Genomic DNA, 20,499 nt, shown 5'->3' on the forward strand with positions numbered 1-20,499 from the left:
CCAGTAGGAAGAATCAGTCCCTGCCTCACAGCTTTTCCTGACTGTTACATGGTCAACAGTTATCACAGGTTATTAACATATAAGTGAAAACATCTTTCCAGAAGGACAGCCCAATTTTATTCTGCCATTTTAAAACACTTCATTATTATCTGTCTATATTTTTATAGCACCTGTTATTTAAGAAATGTCACTACTCTGGAATTTAGAACAAATGCTAGGGTTCACTTTTTACAAATAAGGAAACAAAGGTGTGTATAGCCTCTACGCGCAACTTTTGCAAATCAGTGTAGGGACAGGATATTATGTGAACAAACAGGAAGGCAGAAGAACAATGAAAATTAGAAACCATCTGCAGTAATTGCCAGCCTTCTCTGTGTTTGCCCTCTGTTTTTCTTCAGTTTTAATCCTTATTTTTTGGCATTTCTAGACACAAAATTAAATCAATCTTACAGCAGTAGTTATATTATTAGTACTAAAATAATCCTATCACTGCTAATATCCAGACACATCTTTTGAGAAAATATTTTTTATTAGGGTGTCACATTGTCCTTCATTACTTAAGAGTTGCACACATTTGAAGGAAAATATTGTTAATATCAGATTTAGTTCATGTTTATGCCTATGCACATAAACATAATGGGGGGTTTAATTCACTTCCCGTTAAAAATAGAGCCTTCAGAGTTTTCATACAAGCAAATTGCCACAGGGCATAAAAACGATGTTAAACTTCTTGGAGAATACTTTATTTGGCTTATTACTGCTTATTGGCCTCCCTGTAAGCACACATGTACAGCTTTTATGCATGGTGAGACACACCTACATACATACACACATGTGAGTCTTCCCGCACTTTTGTCTAAGCTCAGCAAATATTTCCCTGTAATATCATTTGTAACGTGTTTCAGTAGGATTTGACAGTGGGCATGAGGATATGTGAATATTTCTTATATTGGCAAATAGTACATTCAAAAGCAAATCAGAAAAAAAACTATTTAGGCCAATGTTCAGGCTTTAAATCCTACCCAAATGACAAGACTCCAAAGAATACTAGTAATGCTACTAGCATCAGAAGATTGGTTTATGTATAAGTGTACTAGGAAAGGACATGTAAGCCTTACTATTAAAATAGTTCCACACACTGTAGAACAACTTTACTGCCAGTCAAAAGTAGCAACAAAAACATGTTTTTGCTGGACAAAACAGAAGCATCTCAAAGGCTCCTTAAGCTTTTGGGTTTTGCAGGTTTAATGGAAGAGTTTTATGTGGAAAGAGAAATTAGCACGGAGAGACCACTGTGACAATTCATGTTGATAACTCTCAAGGCCAGATCTCTTATGTGAACAAGGTTCTTGGTGTACATGGCTTGAAGTGGGAAGAAGCATCTTTGTGAAGGCCAAATTACTAGTGACACAAGTAGCAACAGTAGATTCAGAACCAATATTCAGAGCAACTGTCAGAGAGACAAGGAAAACAGGAGCAAAACTGTAAGTTTAGACCTTTTCTTCAGAAAACATACTGATTTGTATTCTAAGTGTGCCAGGTTTGGAGCGCGAGGAATTCCCAGCATTTGCAGGCATCATTCCCCTTGATGCTCCAGTCCTGCTTTCTGTGGCTCTGAAACTTTCCTGTCTTTGAGAAAGCACCAGTAATGCCTCTTTTCCCTCAGCTCTCTTTCCTAGCAAAATTTTCCCTGATGACCGAGAGGTACAGGTTCTGCATTAGACTTCAGCAGGCTTTCTTCATATCCTTCTCTTTTGATCTCTTAGATGCTTATTCATCTTTTATCCTTTTTTCTCACAGTTCAGGGAGGTATTGGACTATAGACACTGTGCACAGACTAGCCCAGCAGCCTATAAACTGCAGTCATAGTAGTTTGTATATGTTGAGTCCATTTCAATGAAATTACTAACCTAGTTAAAATTACCTTTGCTCAGCATCAATGGTAATCCTTGTGGGATGACCAACACCTCTTAGAAGAACTCGGCGTTTTTTCCCACGCATGTCTGTTGCTTCTATGGTTGCTTTCTGTCTGTTAGCCCAGAGAATGTCCTGATTTATCCAGTCAATAGCAAATCCTGAAATGCCTTTGTCTATGTAACATAGTCTCTGTAAACAAAAAAAAGTTGATAAAAAGAAGCATCCTAATGATTACCCTAAACGCGACTTTCAATATAGGGAATAAAGTGCCAGACCGAAGCTTCCCATTTCATCCCTTCACCTGCTTCATTTTCTCTCAGACCTGTAGATATTTCTCTTTCCTAATCACTTTCATGAGGTCTTTGTACTTACACATACCTCTTCCGAACTGAGTGACCCTCTGTGAAAGGGGAAAGTGTTCTCCACAAGGAACACACTGGACTGATCTTTTAGCTACAACTTCTTGCATTTGGCACGCTATGAAGCAACCGGACCTCTACTGATAGAGATGGAAAACTTCCTAACATGCTGTTGGTAGCCTCTGATCCTTAAAAATCAGTGTAAAATGCATCAGTGAAGACTCCACATGGGTACACAAACCCTGGCAATCTCTCTCAAACAAAAGCAGGCTCTCACAGCATTGAAGTTCAGCCACAACAGCCTGTCTGCCCTTCTTAATCAGCCAGATGCAATGAACTGCACAGCTTTTTCTGAACAAAGGATGAAGTGCTAAAAGAAGCATTTATGCAACCATAGAAACCAATAAAAGGTTTGAGAAAAAATGAGTAGGAATTCAAGCACATCCTTTTCATACCATCTGTGCCAGTTTGAACTGCAGTGATCTGGAAGGCAAACTTCCATAACATCAGGGATTAATTTAAAACTGATAGAAACATTGTCTTCAAAGCTTTAATTTGTCCGAATTCTCTCTCCTTCATTTTTAACCCCCTTCACTTGATCCACAGAAAATACTAAATGTACTATGAATGCCAGAAGGCAGCCTAGACTCAGGACCATAATTATTATGACAGCAAAAGGTCTAAAGTGCTAATTAATGAACAGGAATGGCAGAACCGTACCTAAAGAGCAGGTGGTTTCCATAAAGAGTTTATGACCATTAACTTGGAGAATTCCAGAGAACTGATTACTTTACCTCTTGTTTCGTGCCATTCAGGTGAATTCTTTGAAGCAGTCTCCTTTCAGAGTCCACCCAATACACTTTCTCTTCTGTATAATGAAAATCCATAAACGTTGACTGACCAGTATCGGCCACCAGTCTTTCATGATTGGTCCCTTCAGTGTCAATTCTAAAGATGGCATTACCATGGCTAAAAAGTAGGAATGGTGCAGGGTCTGGTGTGAAGAAAGCAAAAAGAGACCAGTTAATAGATAAGCATCACTTTTTTGCTGCATTAAGGTCTCATTGGTATTATACTAGCCAAAGAGAAAGTTCAGGATCCAACTGTCTCTCTCATATCTAAATGATAACTTTCTAGGCATATCACAGAGAAACAGTAAGATATAACTGTAATGGTCCTTTCATGTTTAATGTTGAAAGTTAGGTAAAAAATCTGAGTCAAGAAACTGAGGCTGCAGTGGTTCTTGCCAGTAATTCCAAATCCTACAGCCTAGTTGGAGGTCAGAAGAACTATTGCATGCATGCCAACAGAGGTTGGAAGAAGCGTACCATGGATGCATCTCCAAGTTAAAGACTACTTCCAACTATTGCGCTATAACAAGAATTTATCACAGAGAGGTGGTATGAAGTCTCATTTTAACTACACAAACAGGGAAAATGAAGAACCCAAGACAGGGAAAAGGGAAAAGCTAAAGACTTTAGAGATTTCTTGTGATGCGGAGGGATGAAGGAAACCAAAAGACCTGTGCTTAAACTCCTACGGCTCAACAGCAGACAAAATCTATATTCATACTGAGAGGTAAGAGCGTTAACAGTACCTTAAATAAAATATGTTAAAATGAAATGCATTCCAATTATGCCCCAAACTCTAGAAATCCATTTAATGTTGAAAGTTATGAGCCACCAGGATGGTCCAAATAGCTTAATACAGCCTTGAAAGTAGATTATAAGTATGGGACTACAATTAGTAGGACATAGTGGTTGGGGCTGCAGATTACACTAGCCCAGTTTTATCAAGTCCTCTCTGCTACTTTTAGGGTATCACCACAGGGCAGGGTTAAGATTGCCTAAGGAACCTCAGCTGCATTTTCAAACCACAAGGGTTTTCATTTAGGCAATTTGAATATTATTGGATGTCTGTCAAGTGTGTAGCAGAAGAAAGGAGTTTTTATGTAACCAGTCATATTTTAGCCTTAATTTAAAAAAACCCACAACAACAACTAAACAAAAAACAAACCACAGATTTGTTTTCCCTAATTAAAAAAAAAAAAAGAGGGGTATACAACTTTAATTTACCACTGAACTTACTTTATTATTTATTTTACTACTCTTTAATTTACCACTGAACTTACTTTATTATTTAATTTACTACTCTTAAATTTACCACTGAAACAAGATTCAAAGAAGAAAGCATGTTGTGGTGGTGATGGTGGGGATTTATAATGTCTGAAACAAAAGATCGCGGCACACAAGTAATGCTTTAACCAAGTGACTTTGAAATGCAATTATTGATACAAATCCAACAGAGTGACAGCTTTCAAGCCTGTCTAATCAGTTGCTGAATTGATCTTCCTGCAATGCAGAAGCAACTCGCCATTTATCAGGGTTGGATGTCATCAAAGATGCACTATCATCAGTTTTCTTGCACATGTATATTTTAATTTTGAAAATTAAACTGGTTTTATTGACCAGCTTTTCAACCTTTTAACTTAATATCTTTACTACTAGCATGAAACCTGAAGCTTTAAACTCAACAGACATCACTTTACAAATTTTAGCCAGATGCTCCACCTTCATCATGTTTTCAAGGTTGTTTGATTCAACCCCTTTGACAGCAGAGGAATGAGACCAATTTTGATTTCTCCAAGTGAAGAAAGTTGTGACAAGCACCCAAGATGTAATTTTCTTCTTCTGTTCACACGGAAGATGATCAGCACTATTGCTATACTAATGATCTGTTTTACAACTCAAGTTTTCAAGCTACTACCCAGTTACAAAAGCTGCTTCTAGGATTTTAGTGACTCTTTTCCTGCAGCTATTTGCACTGAGCAGCCCCCTGTGAGACTATGAAGACTTGCTTTACGTAAATGGCAAATGAATGGTGAAGCGTAGCAAGGCTGACTTATCTCAGGAATTTGATAGCTGTACTGCCTGCGTTTTTGCCAATTAGTTGACCAAGAGCATTTATATACTATGCTTTTGTCCCTTCCACTCTCTGAATTTCCCATCAGGTGCCTGTGAATGAGGGCTGTAGATGGAACAAATCTAACTGCACAGGCAGCAGTCAGATTTGGGGCTTAATTTTATCAGGGGCTTAATGAACAGGTAAACAACACCTGCATCAAAGAGCTTTCTGTCTTTAAAACATGAGGGTATTTCACTTGGTGTACCCCCTACAGAAAGGTTTATACCTAGCATAAGGGCTCCTTATCCATCACAGTAGCTGCTGAACCGTCAGTCACTTTCTACCAGTGCTATAAATGTTAGTAATAACAATTTAAAAAGTTGAAGTCCTCCAAAATTAAGGTAGGATTGTTCTTCGAAAGATATCTGTGGACAAATATCACTGTGAGGTAACATTTGTTTTCACTTCTCTTTACCTCAGAAGTGAAGAGTTTACAAAACATTTGATTTTAAAAAAAAATAGAATTCTATTTAAGGGGCTAGAGATGTTTAGGCAGGACTGCCAAATATCCAGATTGGATCTTTGTGAGTCACGTGTTGCTGCCAAATAATGATGATCCTAGGGAGCTACACAGAATGCTTTTGGTTATGTTCATGATCCCAAAGGCTACATGCACAGGGACTCAAATACATCTATACTTCTTGGGTCAGAAATATGCCCTGTCACATCACAACTCTGCATTAGCAAGAGTCCCAGGTAAGGAGTAGTCAGAAAGAGAAACCCTGAGCTCCTGGATCAGAAAGGAGCTGTAGCATATCCTAGACAGTAAACAAAACCAGACATTCAGGAAACCAAGGTGGAGAGGTGAGAGGTGAATTTCAAAGCACTCTTACCTCATACTCTAAATGCAATATAGGGTTAAACTGATCAATAAAATCCAACTAGACCTTTTTTTCCTTGGTTGCATCTATTGAGGACAAAACGAAGGTTATTCAAAGGCCATACCTGTGGATATTTTCCTCTTAGAAGGGCTAAACCCGCTTAAAATTTAAATGCACCTTACCCATTCAAAACCCAGTTTATACACTCAGGGCAGAACAAGGGAGAGAAAGACCTCACGGTAGAACTCAGGCTTATTAAGAAACTGACAACAGACCAAACCAAAATACGGGCTTCCTGCTCACGATTTCACAGCACTATCCCTAGAAATTAAGCACACTGGAAAGATATCAACCCTAACAGATTGAAAGAGGCAAAGGGAGCAAAATCTTGTGTATTTTCTGGGAAGCAGTAAGGACAAGATAAGAGAGTTTACAGTTCCGAGCACACAAACAGAATATGTCTGCTAAACAGGAAGTAATTGTTTAATTTGTTTGCTTTCATTTGTTCATTCATCTTCCCACCACCATACTTCCCATTCTTCACCACCACTCTTCTGTGGCACCCACTTTCAGCTTTGCCTCTTACTCACCAGTAGACGCAGCAGTTTTTCCAGCAGCAAACAAGAGCACACCAGTCACTGCCTAGTAGGGACCAGCTGGCCATGGTTCACTTTGAAACATAATGCTAACTAAATCTCTCAAGCTCTTTTTTAGTCTTCAGAAAAGAAAATGACCTTACCGTTCACATAGCAAGACCATTTGTCAATATCCAAAGTGTAGCCGGGCAAACAGGAGCAGATGTACGACCCTGGAACATTGATACAGGTTTGGCCACAGGTTCCCAAACCGCCTTCAAGGCATTCATCAATATCTGAAACATGGTTTTGTACAGATCAGGAAAATTCAGCTAGCAAAAGTAGCAAAGTGAAAGAATACCCAGACATAGTTATCTAATAATAAATTGGTCACAAAATGTAATATCCCATAATTTTAAAAAGGAGAGGAGGATGGCCATGCATTGGTTTCAGAATTACTGTTTTGTCTGTTGTCACATGCACAGTATTTTTATTTTTTCTTTTATAGAAGACTGTCCAGGGAAATCACCGTTCTGCCTGGTGTCTGGGCACTCAGGTCTCTGATTGCCCAAACGCAGGGAACAGACCTGTTTCATGCTCCATTCCTGTGATTTGCGTTATCATTTGCTATGCAAAAGCTGCCTGCAGCTGCTTCATTCTATCTTTATTTCTCTTTCCACAGTAATAATTTTGCCACCAAATTAACAAACTTTGTAAAACACCAAAGCAGCAAACAGACTGCCACATTGAGCTGATTTTGGTTTCAGTCAAATCTCAAAAACACATACACTAAAACCCCCAGTATATTCTGACAGCTACAAATCCAAGCCAAGACAACAAGCAAACTGATTAGAAAGTGGGCTTTTAACTGTTAGATCAGGCTAGAGCCTTTAGAAATTAAAAGATATTTGATGTATATATGGTGTTTTATCAGGGCTTGAGGCAGTAACTATTAATTAAGTCCTAAATTAAGGACTTTATTTTTAAAAAAAAGCTCACCACTGAGGGGCATATTTTATATTAAGAGAGAAAGAAATTAACTCCTTTGACAGTATCATGGATGATTGTGCCAGAAAATTTAGATAAACTTCAGTTCTTACTGAAAATAAATGCATCTGATAGTAACGTCCCAAGGTGACTGACATCTGGCAGTACCATAACCTGGTATAATTCCTGTATAACCACTGTGAGAGTTGCTCTAAGGAGCAGCTTTTTCCTTACCCAAGATCTATTTGATGTCATTAACTTTTGTTCTGGGTTTTATCGTCTGACTTTGCATATGCAGGAAAAAAGAAATCAAAACAAATATTTTAGAGAGACACATTTGTGTCTAACTTACCTTAGATGATAATTTGAATTGAGTGCAAATTACCAGTGTTTCAGGAGGTCTGTGAGTGTTAGGTGAGGATTCCCCTAGTTCAAAGAAGGTCAGAAATAGCACCTCATGATAACTACGAGGGACTGCAATTTAACCAGCTCACACCAGCACTTTGAAAGGAATTTTCTCTCTCAGTAACCTAGGGAGAGCTAAGCAACCAGATCTCTGACAACCCATGGATCTGGGAACCCATCTCCATTAACTGTTTCAAAAAACTATGCACAGCAGAAGTGTTTAGGCATTTCTTCTGTGTCAGGTATCAAAATTGTTCAGAAGAATGCCAATGCTTTACAGCCACATAACACGTCTGTACAAACTAGGGAATGTTTCCATATTGTTTTCAGTTTTCCCACAACATTACGTTCCGCGTAGCAGATGAACTAATTTGGTAACGTAGGAAATTTAGTCAGAGCACATGCAACTGATTTCTGTTAAACAGATTATGAAGGTAAAGCAGAAGCATTTTCAGCAACTTCATTCCATAAGGCCTTAATTCTAACCCACAATCTTCTCCAAGCAATCAGCTTTCAGGAGCATATTTTCCCACACATACTAGGGACGTACATGCCATTCTCCACAGCATTAAAGGGGTAACTCCTCCAAATCCCCTCTAGAAAGGTTTGACTGGCTTAGAAGTTTGTTAGTGGGCTACAGAAACTGCGAGCCCCAGGTTGCCCGTTTAAAATGAGCTACTCCTGGCTAACATTGCCTGGATGTCATGAAAACGAAAGGGCTCTTTGATAGCCTGTACCAGAGGATTTTGGGGACCTCAACTCATTGTCACAGGCTGCTGTCAGTGTTAGCAGAGATATGAAAGAGTCTTCCGGGTTGGACACTGTGTCTCTCCCCCATGCACTGGTTTTCATGTGGAGTAACTGGCTGGCTAAGCCAGGCCATTAACCTGATCTAGTCACCAGCACCAAAGCAAGACTCCCTTGACAAAGGCTATGATGTGGTCCGTTAGTCAATACACTTTTATGACAACAGTGGTTTGTTAAATGAACCTGATGTTGTGATTTCTCTGAGGAAATCAGAAGTTTCATGGGTGATGAAGGCAACTATATAGACGTAAGATCGCTAAAGACAGAGGTTGCTTGACCAGTGTGAAACACTGATGAAAGAGCTATTATTCCCTCACAATAAAGAGCACATTAAATAAGAATAAGTGAGATAGGCCTGACCTACAGATTGTATCTGGAAGATTGCTTACTCTGAAAAGGATTTGTGTTCATACTGGACAGAAAGCTGACCTCTTAGCATGTTGCTGGGCAAATTCAAATCAGAACACATATAAACACAGGAGAACTATAGACTATATTGGCATGCTGCTAGTATTTCTCAGATATAGGTTGTTAAAGCGTCTTGAAAAATTAGAAAGTTTGCAACAAGGATAAAAAGCCTGATTCAAGGGTAAGGGAAAGTGTCTTTCTTTGACTCCCTCAAAGAGCTCGCTCTGCTTAGGTTATCAGAAAGAAGATCGAGAAAAGGATTGATCACGGTATAGAAATACCTTCACAAAGAAAAAGTACCAGATTTTCTAAAGGGCACCATAATCTCTTGCAGGAAAGATTTAACAAGGACTGATGGCTGAGAACTGAAGCCAGGGAAATCAAAGTAAGCATTAAATTCACATTTTAACAGGAAGCGTGATTCACTAAGGGAACTACCCACCAAGAAAAACTGTGATGGTGTGAAAAACATCAATGGATATTCTTAAGTCAAGATCAGACCAGGAAGACACATTACTATGTGCCAAGGTAACTGGACAATGACCTGTTATTTACAGAATGGATTTTCCAGCTTTATATGGGTGTACAAAACTGATTCTCCAAGAAAAAGCATGCTGATTGATCAGGCTACAAGAATTTACACTGCCTCCCCAGCAATTGTACTGCAAGAAAGGATTTCAGGGTTACCAGCCTGTCCATTTTCATCACCACCAAAGTTCACAAAAGAAAGCAAATCACGCACATACTGAAAAGCAAGCCATCGCCCCAGCTGAAGAAAGGCTATAGTGGAAGAATAACTGCCCAATAAAAGACAAGGGGCACAGTGGTGACGGGTGGCTCGGCCACTGCGGAGTGCCCCTTCCAGCAGTAAACAGGAAGCGCCAACAGACACAGCACCATTGTAAAACACGCTGCAGAGCTCTGAACTTCCAGTTTTTATGGCACTAACAATGGAAGAGGGTCCTATGATTAACATGTGCTCTTCTTTGCTTAAAGTACAAAAAACCCCAACAACCAAACCAAACCAACCAACCAACCAAAGCTGTTTCTTAAGGTTTAAGAGAGCTTGATCATAAAACCATCAGGTGTAACTAGCATTGCCTTAACCTGCACTCAGGACCAAAGCAAAGCACAGATTTGCATCCTGCTGTAGCTGTTTTATGTGTCCTGGCAACCACAGCCCCCAGTGGGAACTTTACCCTGTGAAAGAAATCGGCTTAGTGAACACAAAAGCTGTCTGCAGTGCCCTGACAGCCAGCCCTGAAAGGAAGAATGAGGTTCTGCTCAGTTCTCAAAGGCTTCTTTATGCAAAAAAATGCCTTGAGAATCAGCAAAAACGATGAATCATGTCATCATGATGTTGGCAGCTCTCAATGACTTTGCATACAAATATGCTACTTTATTGAGAGTCCTGAGAAACGCTCTGATTGCAGAAGGTGAAGCATTAGTATGCCTGGCAGGGATACAGAGAAACCATAGTGAGCTAGAACTTGCATTTCATTATAGCCCCAAATACATACATTCATAAAATATACATGTGCAGATACACATATTCAAATAACCTCAACTCAGATTTGGTTCCTGTAGTGTTGGACTGGCGATTAATTCAATCCACTATGTCTAGTCACCACCATAACCTTTTCAACAAGGTTGAACATAAAATTTCATCCTGGTTACAAAGAAAGTAGCCCATTCCTTTTATCTGTTTTGTTAAAAACATACAGCTCAAAGAACAGAAGGTAGCCAGAAATGGAAAGATGTATCGATCTATCAGCAAGTCACAATAAAACAGGTGAGGCACAGCTCAGTATCTTTAAAGTACAACCTCATCACTCACAATTTCTGAGAGGACAGACGTTGTGAAGTGCACAAATACTATAGTAAGAAATATAATGTGAATACAATAAGGTGGTTACCAACTCCTGGACTCTTCGAGTCCAGAGCTACAGAGGTGATCATATCACAGATAAGACACCAAGAGCAATCATGTGATCTAGTCAAGTATAACACATAATCAAATGTAGAACTGAAATAAAATTCAGAAACCACTTGTAGACATCTTGAAGAGAAATGGAAAAAAAGTTCTCAAGGGACTACACTATCTTTAATTTTCTGCCTTTCTGGATTCAGATCTCAAGTGTTTGAGCACTAGAAAGGGAAAAAATATGTTTTGGTTTTGTCTTCGAAATAAACTCTACATATAAATTAGTAACTACAAAATGGACCTCTACTTCCCGGATCATGCATCTTTCAACATACTGTTATTCGCTTGCCTTTCAAAGATTAGGTTCATGAGGCTATCATCTTGCCCTCTTTGAAAGGCATCAGCAAATACTGTCATCCAGCTCCCTGTAAAAACAAGTTCCAAATTAGACACTAGAAAGTAGTTAGTTTTGTTTAAAACAGAACACAAAATTAATATCTGCTATTTTCCACTGAGCAAACCAATGATGAGTCATGCAGTATTAGTCCTTGGTCCTGGAGTCTGCCCCTTGGTCCTCTTCAGGCTTAAGCTTCATATGATGCATGACACCATTTCTGTTATTTCTTGTAACATATTTGCCTTCTTCCTATTTTGATCTAGGTTTTTTACAGCTAAAGATAGCCCTTATCCACATTCAGCTGGTTCCAATTTCCAGAAAATTCAATGCAAATCTTCTCATTAATTGGCCCATGGATTCAGACCTATGTTCAAGAATTCTTGACTACTAATTGGTAACAATGTTTTCAAGAATCTTTCCCCAGGGCAGTATAATACAAAGTAATCTAGCTGAAGACAGGGTACTGAAAATAAGGAAGTAAGCACGCCTCAACTGCAGCTCTTCTGAAACCCAAAGGGATACAGGGAGGTCTCCGCAGGTTTATCCCCATGTCATGACAGGGGCAGACAACACAGTTGCCTATTTCATTGGCTCTTAACACTCCTTTGCAATGCTTGCAAAGGAAAGATAGCTGTGAGTTAGTAAGGTTTTGGCATGTCATATTTTTCAGAATAGAACATTAAGACATTTTAACAGTGTCTTCAGAAGCCTGTATGGACCAAAGTGAAGCCAGAATTTAGCTGATTGAGTGAATTTAAAGATGTAATACAAAAAAAATAACTTCTTATTCTGCATCACCTGTGCTCCATGGCAGGAGAGTGGTGAACAGTAAAAAAGAAATGAGGAAAGCTTGAGAAAGGAGTATCTGATCAAAAGAGCTGACCTAGATAGCTGCAGTTGTCACCTTCAATTGCAGGCTGTAGCCCTGTAGGAACGTGCAGAATGTTACCCCTGAAGAATTGACAAGGTCTGATCAGCTAATGTCAGAAGTTAGTAGAGATGTGCAGAATTTAAGAACCTATAATTAGGTAAAACTCCAAAAATGAGGGTTATGTTTTGCCTTCTTCAAGAACTTTTTTGCAGTACCGTTTTAGTTTTTGTTTGGTGGTTGGTTTTTTTAATAGCCATCTTCCTTCACTTTTAAAATTTACAAAGTATTCAAAGTCATCCCTGAAGCCAAAGTACACCTCCAGTCTTGCAATATCCAGAACATAATATATTTACCTAGGGTAGCCCAAGACTAACAGGCACTAGTATCTAGTCTAGAACTGATAATTCAAGGAGCTGCTCTATGGGCTTCTTCAGATAAACAGTGCCATGTGGGAAACTTTTTGTTCTCTAGCGGGGAAAGCATCTATAGACCACAAGAGAATAAAAACCAGTGTTGTTAAAGAGGACTTTCGGGAGGGTGCAGGCAACTGATTCCAACAGGCATAGGGCCCATCCCCTGGTGTCCAATGTATGCTTACACAGTTGAATAGGTTAGAAATCAAAGCTCTCCAAGGGCCAATCATGTACTGAAATAACTCCTCAGTAGTCCAGATCATTTTTCCTTAAAGGTAGAAGGTTCTATGTTTTCATTGAGGTCTAAGAAAGATGAGTTATCAAAAGGTAACTGAGTCCCCAGGCCCGACATCAGCTTAAAATAAATCATTAAATCAAGATGGCAATGTAAAAAATTGCAGAAATGCTTCCAATTCTATCACTACTTGCCGATAAATTAGTACGTTAATTCACCACGCTAGTCTTGTTCTGACCTCACTGTCTGTTCTCCCATACTTGCTTACAAACCCTGCTGTTGTGGGACACGTGGCCCCTCTAAAAGGCCTCTCCTCTCTTGGCATACCAAGTCAGGATTCAAATAATCTCTCTTAAAATAACTGTATAAAATTATGTGAGACATTTAGGGTTAGATTTCATTATCCTTCCACAGGATGAAGAGGTCTTTGATCTTTGAATATCCCTAGAAATAAAAGGAACTCATTAAGAAGCAAGCTATTTAGCAATGTAAGAAGAGCACGACTCAGACCTTCATCTGTAGTGGCAGCATGGAAAACACATCTAGAAAAGCCTACACACTTTCCAGTAAGTGTCACTTGTAACAGCTTACTAACAGAAAGCAGACACCTTCTCAGTTCAGGGTAGTCCTTATGGCTGGCATGATGCCACCATGGTCACAGAGGATAAAGAACATTTTAAAATTTGTATATTTGTTACAGCTGACCAAGAATTGTTGCCAAGCTTTAGCTTGCGTTCAGCTTGCTGTCATTGCTCACAGTTCAGTGGTATGAGCCATGTCTCCCACTCACCGCTTTTATCCCCACTATAACCTTCAAAGCCTGCCTCCAGCTTCCTACCACTTGCTTCCACTGCACCCTCTATCTCACATCATTAATGAACTAGAATATCATAGATCCGGTCTTCTGGACAGAACACGACTTGTGTACCCAGCACATGGAGGAAAGAACAGGGGAAATCCACTCCACTAAAGCATCCTTCAGTCTTACATTTCATCTCAAAATTTCACCTTTGCTTAATCCCCTGTAATCCAGTGGTCTCTAATTAAAAAGATACCCTAGCACATCTCGTTTTTCATTTGTTCTGGGTTACATGGAATTGCTCAGAGTATGTCATAGTAATGTTAGCTCTTATGCAAGGCTTTTACTACTACTTCTTGTAGAGTTTATTGAGCTACCAGCCACTCTATTTTGGTGCCCTGCCTAGAGTCCCCACATTCATACAGTAGCTGAATGGATCTAATTTTCAGCAGAAAAGACATAATCCAGGGCAGGTTATGTCTCCATTAATGGAAGAGTGATGTACATCAATATGCAAAATAAAAAATAATACATCTTTGCAGCCTTTTGAACGTCAATATTTAGAGCGCTTTTTGACTCATTAAATGATAACCTTCATGTCAGTAGGATTCTGTTTTTATCTGTGAGCTCTTAATTGGGCAACCCAGTAATATAGAAGTGATAACTAATGTACATCCTCATTAGCTTATGAAAGCTACGTGTTAGCAAACAGTGTGGACCTATTGGAGAGGCTGTGTGAAGCTCAATATTTGATGATAATATGACATACAGACTGCACATATTTCAGGTTGAGGTTATGGCTAACCAGGTCTAGTCTAGTCCCATGGACCAAATCGCCATCAACAGCAGAGGATAGATGCTCTCCTATGGGAATACCTTCTGGTTTAGGTTGGCCTAAAGAGAATCCAGCTTGTGCACTTTGAGAGTACTCCACAATGCAAAACCACGCAGAGTAAGAGGCAGCACTATGGAGATTAATTTCAGAAGTGTGCTTCTCATTCGAATTCAAGCATCAGTATGGAAGCACCCTAGGTGTGGTAAGCTCTCAGATGAAGTTTCAGTCAGGTTTATCATTCGTACACAAAAAATGCCTAGCTCCTCCTCTCTCAATATGAGAGCGTTTAAGATGTATACTTCTATTTTCTGCCTACAAAATGGTATTTCTTGGCAGAATGCACAGAGGAGACACCTGTTATTAAATCACTGGAATCATGTCAAGAACTGAGTCAGAGCCTCTGAAGCCCAAGCAATCTAAGGCAAAAGCATTAACTCCAAGTATTAGGTCTGTTTGCTTAAATCCTTACAGAGTGTTTCCTCATCTCCTTACTGCAAACTCCATGACTTCATTGGTTCTGGGTTACTAAAAAACATTGGACTTCAAGGTAGCAGGGTAGGGAGGAGGGTTCTGGCATTCTTCGTCTTACACTTTGTAAAAAATAGGAACCTGCATTTCACATGTTCCAAATCACTGGACATGATTATACTAATATTAGCATCATACATTTCACACAGAATTTAGTACTACAGTATCATGTATTGTATAAGATGTATTATTACACTAAGCACACATATCTACATGCACCAATAAACACAGAAAGAGTAGTTTTTAAGGTTATCTGGCCCACCTCTAAGTATATACTAACAAATGATCATTAGAATACTCTTTCTATATGCATACAGAAATACAAAAATACTGTTATACACAAATGTTACATATACAGAAGCACAAATATGTGCATGCACATGTATTGAAAATACGAAAACACTAAAGCTATGACAAGGAATTTTGGTAACTAGGGAACAGTTTGGATCTCTTAATATCATATAAAAGTTTATCCTGCTTTCTGATAGCTAAACTGACAGACAAGTGGCTGGTTTTTGAAAAACAAACTAAATAAATGAGTTCTGTTCATTATGAGAAGCAAAGGATATCGAGAACCTGATTTACCAATTCTGCCAGTACAACACACAAGTAATCTGTAAAAAACCTCTGAAAATTATGAAGCTTAATTAAGAGAATAGAAATGCAGTTTTCTTAATCTGTGAATGGTCAAGCAACTTACCTATACAAGCAGAGTTTTCAGTCTTTAATCTGTATCCATTAGGACAGTTCCAGTGCTGCAGAGCTGAGAGGCTGACAAAACCAATTTTAAAAGCCACTGGCAAAAAAGCAACAAGGAAGAGAAACATAATCTTGAAGGTTTTTTGAAACGTCACTAGAGAAAAACCAGTTTGTGTTCAGTCATATCCAGGACAAGATGAGCATGTGTAATCCCAAAAGGTTTCTGCAATCTCCCACTTTACACTCAGACATTTTATCACTATACCAAGTTTTATCTTTGCCTTGCTTTTCTTGTCACTTCAGCCCTTACTGTGTCTGACTACAACCTTGAAGAAACTCCTGGGAGATTTTTTCCCCACACACATCGGATTTTTTTTTTTTCTCTCCTTCCCCTCTCTCTCTCTCTCTTTTGTTTCTTGTTTCTTTTTTGGAAGCCAAGTATGAAATGCCTGACACTCTTGCCACAAATTTAACACAGCTTAAAAGCGCTGCTCGCAAGGATCACTGTGAATTCCTCACAACAAGAAAAAGCTGCTGTTTAAATCTTTAAAGCAGAAAATTTGGAAAATTGTTCGCTGCAGCCCTCAGTGGAGTACAGGGAGCGAGATCTCCAGGTACCGTCCTTCTCCAAAACGCAGCTGCTTTTTACATACAAACTGGGACGGACTCCTCTTTTCTTTTTAAAGCTCTGCTTGCCCCACCTCTTCTCTTTTTAGTACCACTTGAGTGAACCCTGTGTTTGCAAATAGTAATGTGGTCAGTTCCTTACTACAGGGAACTGAGCCAGAATGCAGATATCAGCCACCCATAATAAATAGTCTACTTAGAAAAGCAGCCCCTCCTGCATGAGAAGTACCTGCGGCATGCTAGCTAGGCTTTATTTCTCAGAGAGTATAGGCAGGTTTATACCATGCCTGTTCCATCATGATTAGTTGCATTCATTTTAATATTTTCATGTGTTTTACCACCAGAAACTAACTTTATCATCAAAACATTTCAAGTAAAAAAAAAAGGGGGGGGGGGGGGGGGGAGGGGATCTCTCCGATTTCTCCAATATATTTCAACTGGAAATACAAATTAGCTTAAGGTAAAGTTCAGATATAGGGTATGTGTTTGTCATTCTGATTTCAAAGAAGTTGCAACCATCTCTCTCAGGTCTGAATTTGGCCCTTCTGTACTTCCAGGAAAATACTTGCTGTCAGAGACCAAGGCAACGTGTTCCGAGTCTGCATCTCTCACACATTTCATTCATTTTCATGCACATACAAGTGCCGTACCAGCCTACTGTTGTGACGCGGTGCTCTGTGACACCTGTTTTGCTGAGATGTATAAACTAGAGAAATTCCAGGTGCATCAAGTTCATAATTCTTCCAGCAATGAAAAAAAATATCCTTTTCCCCAGTCCTTCGTCCCTGACCAGCAAAGCTCTAGAGCACAAGCATAAGTGATTTGCTGAATTTTGGGTGTGCTGAGATTTAAGCAAGTGTTTAAATGGCTGACCCCATGGCAGGCTTTGTTGAGCTAACTACTGTGAGTTATTCTGGTTCTATTGCTTTTTCCTTTCCTTTCCTTTTTTTTTTTTTTTTTTTCCCTGCACTGTTGTGCTAGAATAAACACTAATACAACAACTGGATACAGCAGCAGTAGCAGATGGTAACCTACGGCTGTAGGAGTTCCCTCTGAATCGATAAGAGTCCAGACTTGCACCGTCAGAAAATAAAAAGCATGACACCTGATTATAGGTTGGGCCCTCGCAGTTAAAAGCAACTGTTTCTTGATGTTTCTGCCTGTGTGCAGGCACATTCTGCTCACTAGATCTTCACTGCTACAGCTAATGCAACTAATTAAATCCGGACTGACAAATGGCAGCCATATTTCCATGTACTCTCTTCAGAACCAAGTCTCTATTCTGCATGCTATAAAATACAATAACAGTAATGTAAATTATGCAGGGCCAGACTCATGCCAAACAGCATTTGCTTCTCCAAATAGTCCTGCGGAACACAAAAGGGCAGCCAATGTGAAAGCACAGCATAATGCCATCCCATCTAGGATTACAGGTTCCTGCCCAGGAACTGTGGTAAGTTCCACATGAACCTCTTTTACTAATTCTGCAGTCACCAGTTCCTCCTCACACAATTTTCTTCAGTGTTCAAGCTGGGAGCACACAACCTAAACAACTCAAAAGGAATGTGTCACTTCTTTGTGAGCCACCACCAACAGAATGTTTGCTAGACCGTGAGGGTGGCTGTTCCAGCACGGCCCTGACCTCTTCCAGGGCAGACTCAGATAAACTCAGCGATGGAAACAAAATGAATAAGCTCTCTCTTTCCTATTAAAACCCAGAAGCAACTTTTGTCTTTCTTACATTCTTTTAGTCTCTTTTACACACATTGTCTTTTCTGAACATCTCCCTCAATCTCCCCCCGCACCATTTCCTCCTTTTGCCTTTAGTCAGAACACAGTCAAATGCATACCCCAGAATTTATCTTTATTCTCTAAAGTAAAAGTGAAGACAGAACTGACACACCAATAACACAATGATCTTTTCTGGAAGAAGAGATCTCTTCATTGCAGTCAGGTAAAGAGTGATTAATAAAGCCATTAATTGTATCATCCTAGAAGTACGGGAATGGTTTAAAAACAGAAAGAAAAATATCTTAATAGTGGGATTACTTTTTTTTTTCCCCCCTCAAAAACCAGCTATAGCTCAGACCAGAACTAACCCCCAGACCTACAATATGATATGTTATGATCTAAGTGTAAAGATGTAAATAAGTTACTCAAAAGTGGACAGGACTAATCACCTCCCCTCAGACCAAAGCAGAAAGTTCTCAATAAAGTATGAAATGCATCAGGATGTGCCACTCCTAAACTTTTCAAACACACAATTATTCACCAAGTGGTTCAGCATACCGCTCACAATAATTCCTTCACGCCTAAAGTCATTTAGCATTTAAGAAGTTGTACAGTCTTTCTACAAAGCAAACTATTGTGCTCACCTACAGATATTAAGTACAGCAATTTACTTTAGTCTAGTACTCATATGATAAATTAGACTAAAATAGCACAGTAGTCTCTTTTGTAGGGCTCACCACAGAACGAGTCTAAATGATCTTAAAAATCTGTCCCAGTACGTCAAATGCAAAGAACTGACTTAATTTGACCTACTGACTCAAGAGACTGATGAACTATCATTTAATAAATATTTAATTCCTTTCTTTTGGACTTCTCACTATCTATCTCAGCTAGCTTTGGAACACTTACTCTGGCAAAGCTGGTACAGACCACCTAGCAACTCAAATGGAGAGGGTCTTCTCTCCTACCTTGACAAAGAGCTGCTGTTATCTAGCTCAAGGACAGTATGTTCTGGCTGTTTCTAAACTAAGAAGGAAACAGAGTCCTTTCTCAGCTTCCCAGGGCTCTCAGGATCTATATTGTATTAATTAGCACATAGTTTAAATCATATATTGATTTTTATTCTTGTTTACTACACATTACGCTAGCTTGTCAGCACTTCCACTTCTCTTCCTGTCAGCCTCTGAAAGTTTGATTCTGACCTTAGGCATATTCTAATCTGGGTAAAATTATATTTTATAGTCATCACAATCCCAGTTACAGCCAACACAAGCTAATGATTAAACGCAAGAGTTCACTGAATTAGCGTAGCAAATGTGTAGTGGCTATCTCTAATGCAAATAGCACAGAGCAGTGAGGAACACTCAGATCCCACAAAACCACTTCCAGATCCTCCACGATAGCCCCAGGGAACCTGCCAGCTCCTGGGTCAGCATGCTCATTTCTCTGTCATTCTGTCAGAAAAGCTATTGCCACATGAGCAGTAGCTGATTGACACAACTTTTAGGATGATACTGGGGATTTCTGACAGCCTTCAGGCAAAATACACAACGTTTTTGTAAGCCATGCCTTACACCTACGTACTGCAGCCTGATCTCAGGGTCAGTGTGGGGAAGGATGACTCTGATCACCACCCTTTCTCTGGCATGAGAGTGCTTGATTCATGACTGCTAACGTCATTTCAGCAGGTTGAGCCTGCATCGTGTGTGATTCTGACAAAAGGGACATTATGTGACATTAAATTGCCTGTCAGACAGAGCAGGGGACGGCAGAGTGTGAGAATGGCATATTCCAGCGATCTCTAAAAGCCAGGAATGCCTGAAATCTCCTCCCAAGGTACGACAGACATTCTGGTTTTGTCCTCAGGCATGTCACTCATTGTTCTCTTCAACAATTTGGGCATTATATTTGGCTGGATGGATGTTGTAATTTAATTTACTAGTAAAATTAATTAAAGAACAGGGCTTTGAATCATGAAAGCTTTGTGAAATCCAAGTGTTATGGTAGGTATTCTGTTTCCAGTTGTCTCAATTGGTTTCACAGCAGCAATTATAACAAATGCCCACTGGATTTTTTTTGGTAGTTTGAGTCCTATGACTTTTTCTGCTAAGGTTACAATTTTTCCTACTGCAATCTGATCTTAAGGAAAAGAAAAAGACAAAATATACCGTGTTAAAACCATACGATTAATTATAAC

The 20,499-nt window shown here is 39.4% G+C and overlaps 1 protein-coding gene and 1 long non-coding RNA gene across 2 annotated transcripts in view; both read right to left on the reverse strand.

Moving 5' to 3' along the window:
- The window catches only part of EGF (epidermal growth factor), a 60,842-nt gene extending 44,248 nt beyond the window's left edge, over positions 1-16,594 (reverse strand). The window contains exons 1-4 of the mRNA XM_005446002.3: positions 15,946-16,594; positions 6,801-6,932; positions 3,071-3,270; positions 1,925-2,106 (exon numbers count right to left, since the gene is read on the reverse strand). Coding sequence (XP_005446059.2) covers positions 1,925-2,106; positions 3,071-3,270; positions 6,801-6,932; positions 15,946-16,072 — 641 coding nt within the window. The 5' untranslated portion in view covers positions 16,073-16,594. The remainder of the gene's footprint in view (positions 1-1,924; positions 2,107-3,070; positions 3,271-6,800; positions 6,933-15,945) is intronic.
- LOC129736135 (uncharacterized) overlaps positions 1-20,499 on the reverse strand; it is a 178,003-nt gene that overhangs the window by 75,666 nt on the left and 81,838 nt on the right. The gene's annotated exons all lie outside the window — the stretch shown is intronic.

This window comes from Falco cherrug, chromosome 1 (assembly GCF_023634085.1).
Source record: "Falco cherrug isolate bFalChe1 chromosome 1, bFalChe1.pri, whole genome shotgun sequence".
NCBI lineage: Eukaryota > Metazoa > Chordata > Aves > Falconiformes > Falconidae > Falco > Falco cherrug.